The 21,567-nt window shown below is 68.8% G+C and overlaps 5 protein-coding genes across 5 annotated transcripts; 4 read left to right on the top strand and 1 right to left on the bottom strand.

The window, feature by feature from the left end:
• The first annotated feature begins 2,770 nt into the window (after window positions 1-2,770).
• CHLNCDRAFT_58559 (hypothetical protein) lies at window positions 2,771-5,379 on the top strand. Its single transcript, XM_005845647.1, has 6 exons — window positions 2,771-3,107; window positions 3,430-3,546; window positions 3,765-3,911; window positions 4,080-4,176; window positions 4,363-4,466; window positions 4,764-5,379. Exons 1-6 carry the CDS (start codon window positions 3,048-3,050, stop codon window positions 4,842-4,844), a joined length of 606 nt encoding a protein of 201 aa, XP_005845709.1. The 5' UTR covers window positions 2,771-3,047; the 3' UTR covers window positions 4,845-5,379.
• A 214-nt stretch (window positions 5,380-5,593) lies between these two features.
• CHLNCDRAFT_136845 (hypothetical protein) lies at window positions 5,594-7,550 on the top strand (the record flags this gene model as incomplete). Its single annotated transcript, XM_005845646.1, has 8 exons — window positions 5,594-5,817; window positions 5,937-6,012; window positions 6,156-6,228; window positions 6,394-6,513; window positions 6,675-6,749; window positions 6,900-6,978; window positions 7,185-7,277; window positions 7,424-7,550. The coding sequence occupies 8 exons, from the start codon at window positions 5,594-5,596 to the stop codon at window positions 7,548-7,550; spliced, it is 867 nt and encodes a 288-aa protein (XP_005845708.1).
• A 399-nt stretch (window positions 7,551-7,949) lies between these two features.
• On the bottom strand, window positions 7,950-13,431 carry CHLNCDRAFT_136844 (hypothetical protein; the record flags this gene model as incomplete). Its single annotated transcript, XM_005845546.1, has 18 exons — window positions 7,950-8,584; window positions 8,804-8,870; window positions 9,107-9,158; window positions 9,300-9,364; window positions 9,515-9,574; window positions 9,776-9,864; window positions 10,080-10,147; window positions 10,352-10,430; window positions 10,582-10,697; window positions 10,865-10,959; window positions 11,289-11,367; window positions 11,549-11,615; window positions 11,852-11,987; window positions 12,161-12,267; window positions 12,432-12,571; window positions 12,808-12,906; window positions 13,109-13,247; window positions 13,347-13,431. 18 exons carry the CDS (start codon window positions 13,429-13,431, stop codon window positions 7,950-7,952), a joined length of 2,178 nt encoding a protein of 725 aa, XP_005845608.1.
• Window positions 13,432-16,697: 3,266 nt separating this feature from the next.
• CHLNCDRAFT_136842 (hypothetical protein) lies at window positions 16,698-17,768 on the top strand (the record flags this gene model as incomplete). Its single annotated transcript, XM_005845645.1, has 3 exons — window positions 16,698-16,767; window positions 16,978-17,427; window positions 17,596-17,768. The coding sequence occupies 3 exons, from the start codon at window positions 16,698-16,700 to the stop codon at window positions 17,766-17,768; spliced, it is 693 nt and encodes a 230-aa protein (XP_005845707.1).
• Window positions 17,769-19,011: 1,243 nt separating this feature from the next.
• CHLNCDRAFT_136841 (hypothetical protein) lies at window positions 19,012-19,406 on the top strand (the record flags this gene model as incomplete). The annotated part of the gene is made up of 2 exons (XM_005845644.1): window positions 19,012-19,116; window positions 19,338-19,406. 2 exons carry the CDS (start codon window positions 19,012-19,014, stop codon window positions 19,404-19,406), a joined length of 174 nt encoding a protein of 57 aa, XP_005845706.1.
• Between the last annotated feature and the right edge of the window lie 2,161 nt (window positions 19,407-21,567).

Genomic DNA, 21,567 nt, shown 5'->3' with positions numbered 1-21,567 from the left:
GGCACGCTCCGCCGCCAGGGCCGCCAGCGCCGCGCCGGCGGCCGCCGCCGTGACGTCGTTGGCGCTGCTGCTGCCGCTCCAGGGCGGGCGGAAGATGTTGGGGGAGGGGCTGGGCAGCGGCGTGCCGTTGGGGCTCTGCGGCGCGGCAGGCGACAGCGGCGGGGAGGCAGGAATCGGCGCGTGCCGGGCGGCCAGCCCTGGCAACCTGCCCCGGCTGCCCGCCGCTGGCCACGCTCGGCCTCGCTCCACCACACAGCTGCCCAGCTGGGCTCCCAGGCCCCTGCCCTCAAGGGCCCCACACAGACCACCACATGCAGCCCACCACACGCAGCGCACCACACACCCACACCCACACACCCACACCCACACCCACACCCACGTGCCGCCGCCGCCTGCCCCACCCCGCCCACCAGGATCTGCTGCCCCACGCGCTTCAGCACAGTGTTGAGCATCTGCAGCAGCGCGCTGCGCGCCGTGTTCTGGATGTCGGCAGACTCGGCGCCGATGGCGGTGTTGAACACGGCACGAACCGCGGCCATCAGGCAGTCGCCGTGCGCCATGAAGTGCTCCGCTGCGGGCAGGCGGCGGGCGCGGGGGGGGGGCAGCAGGCGGTGAGGCGGGGCGCGGACAGGCAGCAGGTGGTGAGGCGGGGCGCGGGCAGGCAGCAGGCGGCGCGGCGGGGTGTGGGGCAAGGCAGCTGCGAGCGGGCTTGGCGTGCAGGGAGCGGATGCAGGCGCAAGCGGGCAGGAGGGCAGCGGGAAGCTTCCGGGCAGTCCACCCGCCAGCCGCCGCCGCCACCCACCCGTGACGTAGGTCAGCAGCGCCTTGACCACCTGCAGCTGGGTGGCGGCGGAGTTGCTCTCTCCGCACTTGGCCGTCATGGCAACCACCTGCAGGCGTTGCGGTCGCGGTTGCAGTCGCAGCGCATCCACGCGGTGCGTGCAGCAGCGGTGCAGCAGCTGCAGCACTGGCCGGCAGCGTTCCCCGAGCGTGCCGCCGCCGGCCATGCCGGCCCGCCGATGCGGCGCACGGCGGTGCAGAACCGCCGGCATCTGACGCAAACCAGCCTCCCCGCCAGCACCCGCCTGCGTCACTACGTTCGACTCGTCGTCCAGGCGGCCGCTCGGCCCCGTCTCGCCTTGCAGGTAGGCATAGGCCACCAGCTTGTGCATGCAGCTGAGGGCGGGCTCCGCCAGGCGCGGGTTGCCCAGCGACAGCGCGCCGCGCAGCACGCCCAGCAGCTGCAGGCGGCGGCCAGCGTGGGGACAGCGAGGTCGCGCCAGGGTGGGAGCAGGGGGCGGCAAATGGTGGGAATGCGGGGGTAGCAGCCGCAGCAGCGGCAGCGGCGGCAGCAGGCTGTGTGGCCCGCACCCCACGCGGGGACGACGCCGTGGCTGGCTGGCTACCCCTGCTGCAGTGCAGCGGCGCTGCCCAATCCATTCAACAGCCACAGCCCACTTTGCACAGCAGCACCCCTGGGTCACGTCTGTGCCACAGGCTGAAGCAGCGGCGGGTGGGCGGTGCGGGCGGGGCCCGCACCTGTGAGGTGACGTCCGGTGGGAAGGGGATGCTCAGCCTGCCCCCCGGCTTGCCAAACTCCGCAACCCCCAGCTCCTCTGCAGCATCAGCGGGCGCAGGGGCCTGGTCTACACAAACGGTCCGAAAGCTGATCGTGGTGCCCACCGATCGGGCCGAGGCGCGCACCTAGGAGCTTGATGGCCGCCTCCCGCACATCCTTTTGCGCCTGCCCCCGCCCGCTAGTCTCTTGGGCGATAGCGCTCAGGGAGTTCAGAACAAGGTGCCACGGCGCGCCTGCCCTCGCCTGGCCCTCCTCCCTGTCCACCATGGTATGTGAAGATGAAGCCGAAAGGCATTGCCACACGGGGAGACGTCCCGACAGGCTGGCAGGTCCGCCGCGCCCGCCACGCCGCCCGCTGCCGCTCGCCTCATTTGGTCCATCTGCCACAGCCTGCCTGTCCAGGAAGAGATGCTGAGCTTGCTGACAACAGTCTGATGTTTGCCCTTAACTTTCAGCTCGCCGTGACTGACACACTGCAGTCTGTCCAAGTGCCCGCCTCGTGCCACCCGCCGCCTCCCCAACCGGGGCAATACCAGCGCAATGCCTTGTGCAGGAGGGCCTCACTACTGTGCATTGCAGAGACCATTTGGTGGTGCTGGGCATCTGAAGTGCAGGCTCACTCCCTCCAGACGCCGTCGCCAGGCCAAAGCATGCTCAGCGGCGGCGGCCACTCGCAAAGGGCCAAGCAGATGCACCAGGCGCTCAGTGTGCCTGTGCATGAAGACGTTTCGATGGGCCGTTATGCAGGAGTCCCCATGCCGGAAATGGAAGTGGGATCATCCCATCCCATTTGACTCCCTGGTCTCCTTTCCCCCGCTCGACGCTGACCGGGTACCGACACAGCTCCTGGAGCTGGCAGCAGGTGGGACGTCTCCTGGAGCTGGAGCTGGAGCTGGACCAGACCCCAGCTGTACGATCAGGGCTTCTACCCACGCCAGAAGAGCTGAAGGCGGGGAACCCCGGCACTGCAACTGAGAGGGGCAATACGACGCCACACGACGAATGGTGGCCTGGCAGGACCTGAAACTGCTCCCTAAGGCCACAAATACGTGTCGCAGCAGCTCTGGAGACCATGTAAGACCCGCTTCTGGCTTCATTTTGTCTTCATGGCCAGCTAGGACGGAACTGGAAAGCCCAACCGTGTGAGCGGCTAGCCGCGCTTGCAGGAGTTCGCAGGGCTCTACCGTGATCCGCTTGTGGTTCAGCATCCCTCTCTTGGGCTCCCCCCCGTCTCTTTCAGCCGTCCTCGGACCATCTCCCCCACATCTGCGCCCTTTCCCCCTGCAGCACTCCTTCCGCAGCTGCCGGCTGCTGAAGCAATCGTAGCAGCTACCGTATCGCAGTCACACTGGCGGATCGCAGTCGCCGTAGGGAGAGGGAGGACTCGGAGGAACGCCAACCCCGGGTGACCCGCAGCAGCAACAGGCGGGAGGAGAGGGAGTACCACCCATACACTCGCGACAGCAAGATGTCGGGCGCGGCATTCCGGCCAGGCGAGGAGGATGCCTCCCTGGTGGACTTCATCAAGGTGCGCAAGGCCAAGGGTGGAGAGGGAGGTGACGCGCGCGAGCGCCAGCGGCCACCCTTGTCGCCGGCCCGCCCGCCACCGGCGCCAGCCACCTACCTCCCCCTTGCCCGGCTGCCACGGCTGGAAGGGCAGGGCTTGGGCGAGCAGCCGGCAGCCGCTCTGTGCAGCGCAGCGCTTGCAGCTGCTGCGGGCAGCCGGCAGTCAGACCACCAACCAACTGGCAGCAAGCAAAAGGTGCCGGCGCCGAGCCGCCCCCTACCCGGCGTGCCACAGCGAAGTGCCTCACCCCGCCACCCGTCTCCCGCCCGCCGCACCGCCGCAGATCTCCAGCAAGGAGGAGCCGCGGCACTACTCTGCCAAGATTGCGTGGAACGCGCGCAACAACAGCCACATGCCGCTGCTGGCCACCGGCGCCCCCGCCATCAACTGTGCCATCAAGGTGGGTGGGTGGACCGGGTGGGTGGGTGGGTGCTCCTGGCGCGGTGGCGGCATGCTGGCTGGCTGGCAGGCTCTTGTGGCAGCAGCGCGCGCCTGGGCCGCGGCCGCGCCTGGCTGCTCGGACGCCGCCTTCGCCAGCCTAAGGTCGCCAGGCGGGCCGCTCGCCTCCCCCTTGTGCCTCACCGCCCCGCCACGCCTGCCGCTGCTGCGCCTGCGCAGGCGGTGGCCATCGCGCGGCGGCTGCTAGAGGAGGACAGCCTGGAGCTGTTTGTGCAGCCGGCCTTCCGCGATAGAAGCATGGCCAACTCCCTGGCCCTCTACGTCTCATCCAAGTCCAAGCGCGCCACAGAGGGCCTCATACAGAATGTGGGCGGCAGCCGGTGTTGTACCAGCGAGGCTGGCTGCCCCTGGCCTGGCCTGGCCTGGCCTGCCGGCCGGGCGCCTGCCTGCACCGTTTCGCTGCCGCCGCTGCCCTGCAACCGCCCCGCCGACCCCCCTTGCTGCCCCCGCGTGCCCTCGCGGCCCCGCCTGCAGGCCAGCGAGCTGACGGCGGGCAAGGGCAGCAAGCCCACGGTGGTGGCAGGCGCCATCTCCAACCGCGCGCGCGAGGGCGGCTGCCCCAACATCACAGGTCCGCCCGCGCGCGCGCCCGGCCGCCCCGCCCCGCCTGCCGCAACGCCGCCCACGCGCCGAGAGCCAGAGCACCCCTGCCACCGCACCCGCGCCCGCACCCGCCCCCTCGCGCCGCTCCTCGCGCCGCCGTCTCATGCCCGCACGCCCCCTCCCCTCCCCACCTGCACCTGCACCCCACCCGCAGGCATCGGCCCCGAGGCCGTGTGCAACGCCATCATGGCGGTGTGCCACGCGCGGCTGTACCTGGAGCAGGACCACCTGGACATACGCGTGGTACCGTCCTTCGAGGTGCGCACCGCACCCACCACCCGCACACCCTGCGCCCCCTGCACAACCGGGCAGTGCTCCCGCGCCGCCCCTGCACACCTGGGCGCCGCTCCTCCGCTCTGTGTACACCTGGGCGCTGGTATTTGCACCGCCCTCGAACGCCTCGGCAGCGTCTGGCCGGGTGCAGCCCCGCGGGTGGGGCACTGGCAGGGGCAGCGGCGGGTGTGTGTGCTGCAGTGCACACGTCTCTTGCCGGTGCTGCGGCGGCCACGTCACGCCGCCCTCTGGGCGTCTGCCCGCCTTGGTCCCGCGCTGCAGGAGGTTGAGAAGGAGGACCGCACAGGCGACAAGCACACCATGACCGCCGTCAAGCTGCAGGTGGTGGTGGAGAAGGTGTGAGCCGCCTGCGCCGCCCTCGGCCGGGCGTGTGCTGCCGGAGCGTGACGGCAGCCGGCGCGGGAGGGCTGGCTGGCGGGCCGCTCCCGCTGAGCGCCCAGCTCCAGTACCTCACGGCATGATGACTGGACGGCAGCACACCCGGGCCTAGCGACCACCAGCGATTTATCAGACGAGAGAAAAGGATGCACCAAGTTGAGCAGCTGCCGTCCCGCGCAGCCTGGACCCCCCCGACTCCCCTCCCGCCCAGCTCCTCACTGCCCCTGCCTTGCGCCCACGCTGCCTGTTCATGACCCTGCATCCGCCTGCTTTCTTTGAATACAAGCCGCCGCTTTATCCCCACCTGCGGGCATCTGCTCCCCAGCGCCCCCGACCCCTTTTACCAGCCCCCATCCCTGCCTTTTCCGCCCTCCGTCGTCCCCCTCCACTAGTCTCAAGACCGCCGTCCGCCTGCATCTCCGCTCGGCTTCTGTTCGCTGCCGCGCCGCGCCTCTGCCCTTTCTGCGCGTGCGCGGCCGGGTTTAACATGGTGCCGATCGTAACAGGCAGGTGCGAAAAGGGTGACGGCGGCGCGGCATGGCATGCCCGCCTTGCACCGCAGGCCCAGCAGGGTAGACTCCGTCCCCTTTGAATTCGTTGTTGGGGGAAACAGGCGGCACTGTATCTCGCCGGGAGTTCGAGGGACTAGCGTCCGAGCCATCCAGCCGTCCCCGTTTCGACTTCCTCGCATGTCAGGCCGAGAGCAGTGCGTAATGGGCTGGACGAGCTTCGCGTGGCTCAATCCGCTGTCGTGGCTCACCGCCGCCTATGTAAAGAAGGAGTCGGCGGCGAGGCGCGCGGTGGAGGCAGAGGCTGCCGCCGCTGCCCGGCCCGACCCCGCTGGGGCAGCCCTGCTTGCACCCCAGGCCCTTGCCGAGCTGCCAGCATGCGTGCGCCGCAACTTGGAGCGCGTAGGGGCCAGCGCCGATGACTTCACGTGAGTGGGTGGGGGCTGGCCTTCCCCTGCCAAGCGCCTGCCGCCGGCGAGAATGCCACCATCAGACACCTTAAGCACCAGATTACCCTCAAGCGAGCCATGTGCTGTTGCTGGCGCAGGCTGGTGACGGCCCAGCAGTCGGGAGAGTTCCGGCACGGCAAGAACTTGCCGTGGAGAGCTCTGGCCGCCACCCAGGTGCATGGGCACCCGCCCGCCTGCTCAGAGCGCCTGCTCTTCGCCGCTGCCTTGAGCGGCTGCTCCTTGCTTGTGGCTCAGACTCGGGCTCTGCACTCAGATTTGCAATGAGGCCCTAAAACAGTGCCTGACATGCACCGCAGGTGGTCAGCCCCCGTGTGCCCGCCTTCTTCTGGGCCGCGCGCTGCGGCTTCTTGCCGCTGATGGGGCTCAGGGGTGAGCGCAAGGATCCCATGGGGCAGGCCCCTCCAAGCTCCTGCACCCGCCAGCAAGTCGCGACGATACTTGAAGCCTAGAATGGTCTATGCTTCATGTGCATGTGATTGTGAACCCAGATCCTCCATGCACGCATGCACGCACCCCCGCCGTGCTGCCACGCAGGGTTTGACTGCCGCGCGGGCGGCAAGGGCAGCGTGGACTGGCGCTTCTGGGGCTGGCTGCCCGCGCTGTCGGGCGCGGGGCCGCTCACCGACCGCGCCATGCTGGTGCGGTGGCTGGCAGGTGGGTGGGCGGCAGGACGATTGGTGGGGGGTGTGCCGGGATGGCGGCGACGCTGGCTGGGACTCGCGCTGGCAGAAGAGTGCAAGGGTGCCTGCCGGTCTCCCCCTCGCAGCCGCGCACGTGTACCCAGGCTTGCCCCCCCTGCTGCCGACCAACTGCAGAGGCGCCTGGCTATCCGCAGGCGCTGCTGCCCAGCCCCCTGCTGCGCTGGGAGGCGGTGCCCGGCTGCGACGACAGTGAGTGGGAGCCACATGGCTGGCCGGGTGCCCAGGCCCAGGCCCAGAGCCACCGGCTGCTCGCACAATGTTTCACGCACCTGCCTCCCGCGCTGCCCCAGCTAGCCGCCAGCCCATGCCGGCGGCTCGCGTGTGCTGCCCTGGCTGCAGAGGCACGGGCCGTGCTGACCCACCGCGGCACCACCGTGAGCGGCATCTTCACTTTCGATGAGGCGGGCCTGGTGGCCAGGTGCCCTGCCGCCGCCGCCGCCTTGCCTGCTGTTGTTGCTGCTGCCCGGGCTGCTGCGGCTGCCTGGGCTGCTGCCCGGCCTGCTGACGCTTGGGCGCTCTTGGCTGTGGGGGGAGCGGCACGCTAGCTTGGGTCCGGCCAAGCAAGCATCAAGCGATGGGTGGCGTTGCGGGCTGAGCGCCTGCCTGCCTACTCCCCTCCCGCAGCTTCCGCTCTGACGACTATGTGCGGCCCCTGCCCCGCGGCGAGACCGAGCGCCGCACCTGGATCGTGCGCTACAGCGGGCACAAGGCGGTGCCGTGAGTGGCGGCGGGGCCCGCGCGGCCCGCCTGCGCCCGCGCCTCGCGCCGCCGCTGCCGCTGCCGTTCCAGCCGTTCCAGCGGGGTGCCCCAACTTCCACCTGCGTTGCTGCCTTGTCCTCCCCGCCGCCCAACCAACTGCGCAGGGTGGCGGGCGCGCTGGGCCGCGGCAAGCTGGTACCGACAGAATATGCCGCCTACCGGGTGGAGCCGGGCAGCGGCGAGGAGTACTGCTACGTGACCTTCCGCTTCGACAGCGTGGCGGCACAGTAGTGTGGCAGCACAGTAGCGGCTGGCAGCGGGGGAGCGAGCCGCGGCGAAGAGTGCGGCGGGTGGGGAGCGTCGGGAACGGGCGGCGGCGGCAAGGCAGCGCCCTGCAAGGCAGCGGCGGCAGCGGCAGCGGCACCATATCCCAATGATGGGGGCGGGGAGGCGGGTGCCTGCTATGTGCCTGCTGTGTGCCTGCTGTGTGCCTGCTGTGCGGTGTTACATGCAAGGGACGCACGCGCTGGAGTGGGAGCAGGGGGTTCCAAAGGGGGAGATTAGCGGGCAAGGCAGGGTGATGCCGGCATCATCCATGGAATGCTCGGAAGCAGCACAGGAGTGCTCGGAAGCAGCTGAATGCTTGGAAGCAGCTGAATGCTTGGAAGCAGCACAGCAGACTCCATCTGGTCAATCCTCGCCTGCTGCTCCGCTGCTGGCACCACCCCCGCCGCTCGCCTCAACGTCGACGCTGCCCCTCTGCTGCAGCTGCCCCGGCGGCGGCGGCGCCGCTGCGCCTGCTAAGAACTTGGCGCGGGCGGCCTTTATGCCCCCCGCAGCAGCGGGTGGAAAGGGCGGCGAGCCGGCAAACGGGTCGCCGCCGCCGCCGCCTGCGCCGGTGCTTTCGCCGCCCCCCGCGGCAGCCCGGAGGGGGCGGGAGGGGGGCGCCTCTGACGGCAGGCTGCTGTAGCCTGCCGCCGCGCGGCCACCGCCGCCGCCCGGCTGCGCCACCAGCCTGCTCAGCCTGCCGCGTGCCGCCTGGGCCTCAGAAGACAGGCGCAGCTCGCTGTCGTCGCCGCCGGCGCCGCCCCCGCCGGCGCCAGCCCCGCCGCCGGGCAGCAGCCGCCTCCACCACGCCCCGCCCGCCCGCGACGCCGCCCGCTCCGCCGCTGCGGCCGCCGCCGCGCTGCGCAGCGTGCCCAGCAGGCCGGTGGCGGCGCCCGCGGCCGCCGCCACGTGGGCCGAGCCGCCGCCGCCGCCGCCTCCTCCGCCTGCGGCCGCGGGCTCCACAGTCAGCCCAGGCGGCAGCCCATTCCTCACGTTCTCTGCAGGCGCACCAAGGCAGCAAACGCGGGTGAGCCTGGGTCAGGCATGCAAGCCGCCCCCGCCTCCAGCCGCCCAGGCAAACCAAGCAGGCGAGCCGACCGGGGCATTGAGCAAAGGTGCTGGGGAAGCGGACAGCCAGGGGGGCGCTCACAGAGCACACACACACACACACACACACACACAGCCAAAGCCACACAAATACACACACACACACCCACCAGACTCCAGGAGCAGCAGGCGGCGGCCGGCGGCGGCGCAGCCGTCATTCTGCCATTCATCCTCAAACTGCGCGGCAGCAGGGACGGGGCGGGAGCGCGGCGGCATGGGCAGCCGCCAGGCAGCGAGCTGAGAGGGGGGCGAGGGGGTGTTCACACCCAGCCAGGCATGGGATGCAGGGGAGCAGGCGCGGCGCTGCGGTTCCTGCTGCGCGTGGCTGCCGAAACAGTGCTGCTGAATCATAATCAGAAAGATGAATTGATGAATGATGATTCAGCTGGCAGAACCGCAAGCCGACAGCCCACCTCAAGCGCGTCTCCACGCTTGAACAAGGCCATCAGGTGCCCAAACACGCCGCTGCAGCAGGGGGCAGGCGAGCGGCGGCGACGCGCGGGTGGGCGAGGAGCGGCGGCGGCGGCAGCGGCACGTGTGAGCCGATGCAGGGGGCATGCAGCAACAAGAAAGTGAGGGAGGCACGAGCAGCAGCAGGCGCCGCACCTGGCCAGTAGCAACACCCAGGGCACCAGCAGCACGGGGGCAAAGGTGGTGAACTGCCAGCCTATCTGCAGGGGCGGGCAGGCGGGCGGGCAGGGAAGGGAGGCAGGCAGGCAGGCAGGCAGGCAGGCAGGCACCTGCGTCGGCACGCTGTTCCAGCCGGCAGCGGCGAGCAGCGCCACGCTCGGCACCCGCATCGACACGCAGGGCCAGCTCACCAGCGGCTGCCGCATCATCAGCTGCCCAAACTCAGAGTAGAACACAGTGGAGGTCACATCCTGCGGGGCAAGGCCAGCAGGGCAGCAGCCGCTGGGGGCGGCTCGAGCTGCCGGAGCAAAACGAGGGGCGGGGCCGCAACCTGCCTGAAGCCCAGGCAGCCATCCCGCCGCCCCGCATGCCGACGCCGCGCCCCATGCCGTGTCGTGGCATCCCCCCCCCCGCGCGGCCAGCGCCGGCGCCATTGCCGGCGCCTGACCCACCGGCGTGCCATGGCCCTTGGTCTCTGGCATGGCGATAGCGGCCATGAAGTTGAAGGCCAGGGGGGCGGCAAAGCGGCACATCAGCAGGGCTGCACGGGGCGGGTGTGTGCGTGGGTGTGGGTGCAATGTGGTGTGGGGGCGACGCATGCACAGCTGGGGGAGCGGGGGAGGAGCCGGGTGCGGCCGGCGGCCTGCCGACGCGCTGCCTTGGTAGCAGGAAAACTAAACAAAGGGTGAGCCGTGGACATGAACACCAAGCTAAACCTGGCTGCCCCCCGTTGCCCCCTGTTGCCCGGCCCCTCACCCGAGAAGCACAGCGAGTAGGCGTCTGTGTGGCGCGGCACCATGCGGTAGAAGGCAAAGCGGCCCAGCCTGCGGCCGGTGGCATGTCGCGGCGGGAGGCGTGAGCTGCACCTGGTGCTGTGATGCATGTGCTGCATCCGAGGTGCTCTCCTATACCGTGCGGCACCCTGCCAGGGCTGTGTGGATCCACCTGCCCGCATTTGTAGCCCCCAAAACAGATCCATCTGCCCCACACACCACACGGCTAGCCAGGCCGGCGCTCCAGGAGCCCACCTGTACAGGCTGTAGTAGGCGCAGGCGCAGGGGTAGGCCAGAAACAGGAAGCACAGGAGCTCGGTGGCAAAGCGGGAGCCTGCGGGGGGCGGCCGCGCGGCGTTCAGCGTCGCGCGCTGCGGCACGGGGCAACGTGTGCGCGCGCCTCTGCCCAGCAACGCGCCTCTCCCCGGCGGCAGCCGCCGCGATCCCGCTCCCATAGGACACCACACCGCCTCCATGCGCGTCACCTGCGGCGGAGCGCAGCACCGCCGACACCACAGACAGATTTGGCAGCGTCCATGCGATGGTGGCCTCCGCCACGACGATGGCCAGGGAGCAGAGGGCGGCCAGCGCGGCCAGCAGCCTGCGGCGGGGAGGCAGGGGGAGCGGAGCGGCCCGGTCGGCGGCGGCGTGCAAGGCATGGGCGCGGGGAGAAGGCGAGCAAGAGGAACAGCAGCAGCAGCAGCAGCAGCAGGGCAGCAGGCCCGGCCTCCTCGCCTGAAGGCCCAGAAGTGAAGGTGCCTGTCCCACAGCCAGCGCATGCGGTCCAGGGCGGGCGCGCCCTGCGGCACGCCGGCCTCCAGCCTGCCCACCACCTCCTCCAGGTTCAGGTGCTCCTGCACCGCCTGCAGGGGAGAGGAGGCAGGCAGGAGGCGGGGGAGGGGGAGCAGGGTAGGGGGAAGGTCGACACATGGACGGAGGGCACATGCCCCAGTCGGGCAGGACGCGGATACAGGTGGGCAAAACAGGGTGGCAGAGGTGGAGGCACACAGGCAGCAGGCAAGGCAGTAGGCAAGGCAGCTGAAAGGGTGGCAGGCGGGAGCCGAGGAAGCGAGCCAGGCAGGCAGGCAGGCAGGCAAGCAGGCGGGCGGGCAGGCGAGGCAGGCGGGCGAGGCCGGCAGGCCGGCAGGCCGGCAGGCGAGGCAGGCAGGCGGGCGACTGCCACCTCTCTCACCTCCAGATACAGCGCATGCTCCCGCTCCCAGTCCTTCATGGCGGCCTTCAGCTCCCGCCGCAGCCTCGCCAGGTCCGCCCTGCGCCCCACCCCAGCCCAGCCGCACCATCAGCCAGCCCAACGTTGAGGCAGGCGGGCAGGGCAGGCAGGCGGGCAACCCGGCCCCGCAGCAGGACAAGGCTGCAGGGGGAGCGGTGGCGGCACAGCAGCGGCGGTACCGGAAGCTGCTGCCTCCTGCTGCACGTGGCGCCGGCGCTGACCTGTCAAACACGTCCAGCTCAGCCTCGTCTGGCACCTGCACCCCGGCATCCAGCTTGAAGCTGGGGCCTGCAGGCAGGGGCGGCCATGCAGCGCAGCATGCACGGCCGTGACGCGGCAGCGCCAGCCAGTGCCGTCTGCTGCACGGGCCAATCATCCTGTGTTTTCTCTTCCATTCAATTCCATTCAATCCATTCATGAACCAGCAGGCACCAGTCGGCTCCGCTCCCTTCCTGCGTGGAAGCGGCGCCCCACACGCGCCTCCCTTTCCCTGCCCAAAACACAACACCGAGGCGCACACTCACCCACGCTGGCAGCCAGGCCCAGCACCACATCCATCAGCGGGCGCAGCGGGTCGTGCGCCGCAAACAGCACAGACGCGCGGCGCACCGTCAGCACCGCCGCCGACAGCCGGCGGTGCGCCGCCTGCGCGCGCTCGGCCTGCGGCAGCCCAGGGGAGGAGGCGTCCGGTCGGTCGGTGAATGCCATCCAGCGAACGCGTTGAAGCTGGTGAGCCGACCGTCCGGCCCGCCAGCCGCCTCTCCAGCCCGCAACCCAGCCACCCGTCCAGCCTGCTCGCCCTCCAGACAGCTCAGCGGGGAGGCGGGGCGCACCTGCAGGCCGGCCTTGTGGTACACGCGCCGCTGCTCGCCGCGGCGATCGGCTGAGTTCCACAGGGCGCGCGGCACGGCCCACAGCCCAAAGCCGAGCAAGAAGATGGCTGCAGGAGGGGGGAAGTCGGGGACGCGAGCGAGGTGCATCAGAGTGTGCGAGGTGAGGGATGAATGTGATGCTAGCGGCAGAGCACCTCCCCACATGCTGCGGCGCAGCCCGCGCAGCACGCAGCAGCACACCGCAGCATGCCCGGTGAAGAACACAGCGCACCCGCCACCAGCCCGTATGCATTGCTGGATGCGATGCAGAAGCCGATCACGTTGGCGGGCTGCAGGCGGCCGGAGAAGAGGAGCAGGAGCAGGCCGGCCAGGGCCACGGCCAGCAGTACGGCATAGTACAGCAGATTGTACCTGCTGGGAGGGAGCGGAACAACACAGCAGGGTTAAGGTGCAGGGTCAGCACTACACTGCCGCTGAAGCAATGCAAGCCGCTGTGCGCCTGCCTGCGGCCAACTCAATGCCCACAAGCAGTTTAGTTTCCAGGCTGCAGGCAGGTGTTTACTGCATGCCGCATGGGCAGCTCAGAGCCGGCAGGAGCGTCGTGGTGTGTGGAGGCGTGGCATGGTGCGGTGTGGTGCGGCACCCACCTGGCCGCCGCCAGCAGTCGGTCCTTGATGCTGAACTCTCCCGACCGAGCAAACTCCATGTGGAGCGGCAGCACCAACACCTGCACCGAGAAGCCATACCTGCAGCGGCAGGAGGTGGCGGTGGCAGTGGCAGGAGCGTGTAGGGGTGTGCAAGGTTGGTGACGGCCCGGGAAGGAGAGCTATGCTGCAGGTGACACCGCCGATAGCTGCTGACGGCTGTTTCGTATCTAGTGCACCAATGGCTGCAAACAACATGCACCCGCACCCCAGGGGCCCACAGAGCTCACTGCAGCAGCCGCACCAGTAGGCCGCGCGCCACCACACGGCCAGCGGGCCTGGGTCTTGCTGGGACAGCGCCGCCGCAACATCGGTGGGCACCAGGATGAGGGTTGCCAGGGCCGCAAACCAAGCCAGGCCCACATCCAGCCTCACCAGCCAGCCTGCATGAGGAGTGGACCAGGGCGTCGGCACGCTGTCCGGACGACGCGTGGCCGGCGGCGGGCGGTGGGCGGCGGGCGAGGCCGGCACGCGGCGCGCACCCGTGGTGCGACTGGGCAGCCACACCAGCGCCGCTGCCACGCCGCAAATCACGGACGGCAGCGCCACCACGGTGAAGAAGAGCATTGCGACGATCAGTCGATCGCTGTCAAGACCACCTCAGGAGGGTGCTCCGCATTGGTGCAGGATCGTGTGAGAAAGCTCGGCGCGGCTAGCTGCCTCGGGAGTCTTGTCAGCGCAGCACGCCGCTCAGCGTGCCGCCGATGGCGGCCACGCTCAGGATACATCGGGCTAACCAAATCTGCATAGCCTGATGGGTGCTGGGACATCTCAGCTGATGGATGGATCTCAGCTGATGGATGCCCAACCAGTAAACGCGCCGGGTTGCCTCTTCTGGTCCACGCCACCTGCCGCATCACACCGCCCTGCCGTCTTGCTTGGTGGCAGCGTGTGGCGGGCAACTTACCGCTGCAAAGGCATCCATTGGATGCGCACTGGAGCAGCATGTCCGGTGCCCCATTGGCCGTGGCTCCAGCCCGAATGTACATGATGCTTTCGCCGCGCTGCTGCTGCTGCCGCCGCTGCATCTTGGTGGGGAGGGGCCAGGGAGATCGCGCCCGAACCAGTCGCCCTGCCTATTGCCGTCTCACACTCGCCTCGAGGTGGCAATTTCAGTGAGAGAGCGCCGCAAACCACTACCAGGGAGGCACCAGGCTTGCCCAACTCGTAGACCCAAGCTTTCCGCGGTCCCTGCGCCCTGCAACGAGCAATCGGAGAGATCCACTGGCGGCTGGGTCGAGGGCAGGCGCCCCACCGTCTGCCGCTCCTGCCGGCGGCTATCGTCGCCCGTCCCGCCTGCTGGCGCCCAGCTCCCCGTCCGCCGCAAGGCTTGTTGGCCTCCCGTGCAGCACAGTGAGGAGTTGCTGGGAGGTGAGGGCAGGCAAGGCGGCCAAGCAGCTGCAGCCTTGTGCCTGGCTTAGAAGCTTCCCGGAGACCGGCGGCGACAGCACCGGCGCGGCCCCCCCAATTGCTGGCGCCCTGCCCCGTCCACGCCGCAGGCAGCCAGGCCGGCCCGCATCCGCGGCGCAGCAGCAGGCTAGGCCATGGCGGTCCTCATGCGACAGCACCGGAGCAGAGGAGGGGGCGCGGCTCGCGGCGGCGGCGCGCTGCGCGTCGTGGCGGTGCTGGGCCTGGCTGCCTTGGCGGCGCTGGCCGCCGCCTCACAGCACATGTGGAAGCAGAGGCGGTGCGACTGCGAGTGCCCGGACCCCGGCGCCGCAGCCGCGGCCCAGGGCGGCGGCAGCGTGGCGGAGGCGGCGGCCGGGGGCGTGCAGCCTGTGCTGCTGCTGAGCGCCAGGCAGACGGGCGGCATGATCCTCACCGCGGGTGAGCTGCGGGGGAGCAGCGGGGGAGGAAGAGCAGCGGGGGCTGTGCTGTGGAGGGTGGGCTGTCGGAGGCGGCGGCGCCCCCTGCAGTGACACGGCACCCCCTTCTGATGCAGCACCATGCCCCTTCTGGGCTGACGCGGACCCCCCCCCCCGCCACCCCCTGCAGTGCTCAACCACCACCCCTCCACCCTGTTCCTGGACGACCACTTTAACGAGGCGGGGGACTGGCTGCGGCCGCCGCCGGCGCACCCTCCCTCCCGCGTGGAGCGCTTCTTCCGTGGCAACCTCAGCGCCGAGTACGAGGCGTGGCGCGGGGCGGAGGCCCAGGCGGCGCGACGCGCGGCGCTGCCGCCCAAGGCCGCAGACAGGGTGCGGGTGGCCGGGTTCCGGGCGCGCGTGACGCGGGAGGCGGCGGCCGCCTGGGCGCCCGGGGCCGAGCGCTGGCAGGCGCTGGAGCGGCTGCAGCCGCCGCCCAGACTCATCTGCTCCCACCGCCGCAACCTGGCCCTGGCGGCGGCCAAGGTGGCTGGGGCGGAGCCGGGGGCTGGGCCGGGGGGCGTGCCGCAGCCCACCGCCTTTGCGCGGGAGCTGCGCGAGGCGTTGGCGGCGGACCGAGAGCTGATGCGGGTGTGCCAGCTGGCGGCCCGCACCTACCCCACCTACTTTGTCGCCTACGAGCAGCTGGCGGACCTGGCGGGGGTGGCAGACGGCCTGATGGCCTTCCTGGGCCTGCCCGCGGAGGCCCGCCGCGAGCTGGCCGCCGACATACACGCCAAGAAGGTGGCGGCGGTGGCGATGGACAGGGCGGCCGCGCTGCCGGCGGAGGCGCTCAAGGAGCTGCAGGCCGAGGCGCAGCGCGTGTACTCGCAGGTGGCGGCCGGCATGCTGCAGCGGTGAGGGCAGGCGGCGGCTACGCGGGCCGGCGGCGTTGGGCAAGCCAGCGGCGCGGCGGGCCGAAAAGCTGGCCAGCGCACAGGCGCCCTCTGCTCTCCATTCCCACCTTCCTGCGTCAAGCCCTTCCGTCCAGATTTCATTGCTCACCTCGCCGCCGTCCTCTGCCCTGCATATTGAACCGCGTCCCATTGTGCCACTTCCGCTTGTAATCAGCGACGTGGAACATGCCAGAACAGTTGGAACGGTGTGGGCACCCGGCGAGAGTCCTGCCACTCTTCCTTCATGTTTGCCTCAGCGGCCTGTCTCAGCGGCCTGCCTGGCTTCTTGGTGGCCCGCCTCCTCTCTTGCACGGATTCCCGCTGTGAAGCTGCAACGGTGCTTCGGCGGCGGGGCGGCGTGTGTATGCGGCGGGGGGCGGCGAGCATCCCCGGCTGCCACAGCTGCGCGGCAGCGTGGACATCCAGCGTCATGGGCAACACGCAACCATCGGGGCTGTACTGGAACCCTGGGTCAACGGAAACCCAGTCGCTACTGGTGGGGTGATCACGTGGGGTGGGCACATCCAAGTGCCCTTCCGGCAGATGTGGCGATACCCAAAGAGGGGCAACGCCCCACCCAGCCTCCTGTGGGCTTACACCGACATCCCCGACCCTCAGGGCGCCGAGAAGAGAGGAACCACCAAATTGTGAACGTAACCAAAGCTGCCTTTCCACCGCCCCAAGTACCAGTCGTGCTCCGGCCCTCTCTGACTGCTCATGCTCCAATCATCACAGCCACCCACCCAGACCTACTCCACAGGCTTCCAAGAACCTATTACGCACACCCCGTCTCTGTTTTTGCTCCTCCTCTGAGCGACGAGACGCCCATTCTGACAGTCCACAAGGTGTGTGGGTGCGCGGCCCCTCCCACGAGGCCAGAGCACGCATGAATGTGCACAGGAGGCGCGACCCCCGGCAATGGGGGTCGGGGGAGGCCTGCACAGCTGTTCTCGGCTCCATGCACGGAGAGCCAAGCGGAAGCTGGCGTTGGTGACCCTCCCTGCTTGCACTGATTCACCGAAAGCCTCTTCCCATGTCATCTTCAGGTCTCCAATTGCGCAGCGCCAGCCACATGGCGGCCCTCTCTAACGTCCTCCAAGCCATAGTGGCCTTGCTAGTCGCGGCCATTGTTGCGCCCACAGGTGCGTGAATCCAGCTCCCAGGATCTCTGATGGGTGTTTGTAAGCGGCGCGCCGTGCCTGGGCACCCGAGCGCTGCTTGGGGAGCCACCTGCCCCCCAGCTGCCGGCTCCCCCTGGGCCCGTCCCGCCCCGCCACACGAGACCCCTGCTGGCCAGGCCCGCCCAATAGCTTGCTCAACCTGGCCCCCTTCTTCCCGCACCCCTGCTGCAGCCCACGCACAGCTCCTAGCTCCTAGCCCCACCAAGTACGCGCCCTGCGACGGCGGCAAGGAGGCGACGTGCGCCAGCACGGGCGCCGCCGCTGGCAAGCCCATCTGCTGCGAGAGGCACAAGGCGGTGTGCGGCACGCGGCTGGACGGCGCCCCGCGCTGCGTCACCTGCCCGCAGTACTGCCCCGTGGACTGCATGCCTGGCTACAAGTGCGGCGCCGACCCAGCAGACCCCAACCGCTGCTGGAAGTGCCTGCCCGACCCCGGCGGCAGCGCCACCCCCGGCTACGTGCGCACGACGTGCAGCGCCTCCAAGCCCTGCCCCACCGGCCAGCTGTGCAGCACCGGCTTCTGCCGGCAGGACCCCTGCACAGACCCCGGCTTCAAGGGGTGCAGCGGGGCCACCCCAAAGTGCAGCGTCACCCCCTCCTTCACGGCAGAGTGCATTGCAGGTGCGCGCCTGGCCTGGCCGTGGCGGCGCCACGTGCTGACTGCCTCGTCTCTGTGCGCGCTGTTGGGGAGCCAGCCCATCCGACCTGCGTTGTCGGGTGCGTGCCGCAGAGCTGCCCCCGGTGCCCACCCCTCCCACTCCAGCTCCCTGCCCCCATTTTGCTGTGCAGATCCCGCAACAGCTGTTGCCACCGGATCCATGTCCAGCAACTGCAAGCCTGCCTGCGGCAAGGGGTACCAGTGCAGCAAGGTCGGCAGCAAGCTGCAGTGCGTCAAGCTGCAGGTGAAGAAGCGAGGGCGCCGGCTGCTGGCGGCCCCCAGCCGGCGCGAGCTGCGCCTGTAGCCTCAAAAGCATCAACGGCCCCATGGGGTGGCCACCCAGCTACGCCAGCTGGGTGGCCTGATTCCCTGACGGACGCAGCGCACCCGGCCCCGCCTCACAAGCCACGCCCCAGCGCTGCATGGCGGCTACATTGATAATGTTAACCTCATGCTGCACTCTGGTTACCGCCAGCCTCTGCCCTACTTTTCCTTTTTCATTTCTCCGTTTTCAACCATTTCCCCTTTTCTAATCACTTCTCGTTTCACTTGACCTTTCTATCACTGCCACCTCCCACACCACCTTCACCATCACCCCTCATTTTCACCCCCCTCATCATTGGCCGCCCTCAATTCTGTCCAGCAGCCCCTTCTCATGCCCACGCATCACTGCCACCCATCACCACCCTTCATCCCAGGGGCGTGTTCATCCACACACTGATTTATCCACTGCCCTGGGCCATGACCTCCTCCATTGAGACGCGCCTCGCATGCTGCGGGGTGCCCGCCAGTTGCGACCTTCTTTTGCCGCGCCTGTGCCACCATGCCCGCCTATGTGCCGGCACAGTACTTGCATTGCTTTTTCACTGCTTCCATTCCTCCATGCCCTGCCCATTCACAAGTCGCAAGCGCTTGCCCTCCAACCTGAGCTCATGCTGTCCTCCCGCTCCTCCGCGGTTTGCGCGTGCCACACCACAGCGCGTGCCATGCAGCATTGCCACCTGTTCTGTTAAACATGGCAAATGCCGCCACGCAGCAGAGAGGGCTTACATGCCAGCCAGTCGAGCAAAGGGACGCCTTACCACTGGTATTCATGGCATGATTGGCAATCACTGTGACTAGTCAGAAGGCAGCGGCACCGAGGCAGTGCCAGGTGGCAAGCAGGCACCACATAATGGTCTAAAGCTAGACGTTAAAACCGGGAAGTTAAGCTTGTGGAGGCTCTTCCCCACCTTTACCTTTACCTTCAGTGGACTGAGCCCTGTGGTGCTCGACATGTGGATTTTCAGCCCAGAGGATGGAAACCCGAGAACGCCGAGCTCGACTGCCCACGCCGCATCCAACCGTGTATCGTACAGCCCCTCCCCTGCGGCTTGCTTCACTTGACGGAGGCCTGAGTGCTAGTTTACGCACCTGTGGGGCCTCAGGTCCAGCTGGCACAGTATTGTGGACACGCAGCTGCAGCCTCAAGGACCGGTTCACTGTTTGCTCGCTTCACCAAGCTTTGCTCCCCTGCAACAACTCTCCTCGCTACATCGAAGCACCACATGCCCACAGGAGCGGACTGGCGCCCCATTCACGGCGGCAACAACTTCAAGGACGTGCTGAGGGCAGGTGCGCGCTGCCGAGGCGTCTGCGGCATGCACCACGCGGTTAGGAGCTCAAACCCCTTGCTTGGGTGCTGAAGCGGAACCGGTTTCCCTTCTGCGCGGGGGTCGGGCTGACCATCACCCGGCTGCCCATCCCCTCTCTGCTCTCTGCAGCCTGCTGCTGGTTTCGAGCGCACGAAGGAAGCACATGAAGCCCTTTGGGGTTCTACTTGCCCTAACCCTGGCGTCTGCTGGGCCCGGGGACTGTGCGGCGGCACCTGCAGTACGAGGCGCCACCGCGCGGCAACACCGTCATGCCGGCGGCCTGCCCCCTCTCCCTCACGGCGCACTAAGATGGCGTCCACAAGGGGTGGCCTGGATGCGCCAGGCACGCAGGCTGCACCAGCTGCTCCCGCCTGGCGGCAGCAACAGGCCGTGCGTCGACGCAACCGAGCACACCTGCCGCGGCGCCGGCACCGACTTGTGCTGCAACAAAGGGCTGTTTCGGTGCGGCACGCGGCTGGACACCGGCGGGCCCCGCTGCGCAATGTGCCCCCAAGTCTGCATCATGGACTGCATGCCCGGCTACAAGTGCGGCAGGGACGCCAACGGCTGCTTCAACTGCCTGCCCGACTCCAGCGGCGGCGGCGGCGGCTTTGTGCGGGAGTGCGACGACAGCAAGCCCTGCGCCACCGGCAAGGTCTGCCAGAACAACACGTGTAGGACCGACCCCTGCAGCACCACGCGGTGCGGCGGCGCCACACCCAAGTGTGTCGTCACAGCGGCGCTGTCGGCATCCTGTGTGGAAGCAGGTCAGCTGCCTGGCGGCCTGCCTGCCTGGCTGGTGTGCCTGCTGCTGCGCCAGGTGGTGCTGCAGCCATACAGCTGCAGCCGCTGCTGCCTCCTGCTTCGAGGCGGTGCTGCTGCCGTGCTGGGCACCTCCCACTGCTTGCTGCGCCCTGAAGCGTGCCGGCCCGGGCCAGCGCCTTTCCTCTCCCCATGGCATTCCTTGCTGACGCAGCATCCTCTGGCCTTCCCTGATGTGCAGCTTCAGACCAACCTGCCTCCACCAAATGCAAACCCGCCTGCGGCAACGGCTTTGCGTGCCAGCAGCGCCCCTCCACCGCCACCACGCCTGCCACCTGGCAGTGCGTGAGGCGCAGGGGCAGCGTCAAGCGCCCGCAGCGCAAGACAGCCAGCGCCGTGGCTGCGTCCTCCATGGCCAAAGCCGCCTCCACTGCCGGGACCGGTGGCACGCTGCCACAGCCGATGCGCCGGGCGGCAAGGCCACGGGCTGCCGCCGCAGCAACAGGGGTAGCAGCCTCGACCTCTGGAGGAGGCAGGCGCATGCTGCTAGGCAGCGAGGTGCCCCTCGCTGGTACGGTAATCTGTTCTTCATAGCCGAACCCACAACTTAACATTTTTTGTGCTTTCTCCTCTGTCAGCACCCAATGCCCTGCCCAGAGAGCTCTGCATGAGTGCTCTGCCCCACCACCGCATAATGCGTTCGCCCTGATGTGAGCTCATGATAACCACCACTTTTTGGCCCACCATCACACAAGGCACCCCACTCATCACGCTATTCAATGAGTCGAGCAGGGCATGCTGTGGAGGGCCCTTGGCGCTGCTGGGGGAGGCAGGGGGCGCAGCAGAGGCGGCGGGGGGATGCAAGCGAGACGGGCGTGTGCACCAACTTGCGGGCAGCTCTTGGCCGCAGCAGGGTGCCTGCTGATTGCTCGAAGGTTCCATGCTTGGAGTGAGGCAGGCAAGCTTAAGAGCTTGCTCAAGGAAGGGGACATTTCCTGGGTGGTGGCGGTAGGAGGTGGCGGGAGGTGGTGGCGGGAGGTGGTGGGGGGCGGGCCCCGGGTCTGACCGAATGACCACAACAGCCGTGTGAAACGTAGATCGGCCGCTACACAATGTAGATGGACACCCTGATGAGCCCACATCGCAGGGAAACCTAAGACATCTCAGCTCCAGGAGGCCTGCTGAGCTGGCGGCCGCCGTCCACCACCACGTTCAGGATGTACTCTCGAAGGTCTGTAAACAGACCTTCGAGAGGCTACTTTGCTTCACCCGGTCACCCCAGTGCCTCCACAGGCTTCATTTGCAACAGCCCGGCCCTTGCGCAGCCCCTGCGCCTCCCCAGGCAGCCCGCAAACCCACAGGTGTGCTTGCAGGCTCGGTTTGGCTCGGTGATGGCTTCAGCGGAGCTTTGCGCTGCGTCTGCCGGGTACAACCCTTGCTGGGCGGGCCTCCAACCCCTCTCTTGTGGCCAATGATAATCTCTTGGCGCCGGCACCAGCCAACAGCTCTTGGCTCTGGTTGGTAACGCTGCAGGTCATTCGAGCCCTCGCGGCCGGCGCTGAAGGGATGGAATGCAGCGCTCGATGCTAGCCACCTGGTTGGCCGCGCTGCTGGCCTTGCAACTCCTCCTCGCAGCCCCTGGAGCTGTGGCGCAGGTGTGTGGGGCCCGCAGAGCCGTGCCGCAAGCAGGGCAGCGCCGCCAGCTGC

The sequence above is a fragment of the Chlorella variabilis genome (genome assembly GCF_000147415.1).
Source record: "Chlorella variabilis unplaced genomic scaffold CHLNCscaffold_17, whole genome shotgun sequence".
Classification (NCBI taxonomy): Eukaryota; Viridiplantae; Chlorophyta; class Trebouxiophyceae; order Chlorellales; family Chlorellaceae; genus Chlorella; species Chlorella variabilis.
This window is presented reverse-complemented; position numbering and strand designations above follow the sequence as displayed.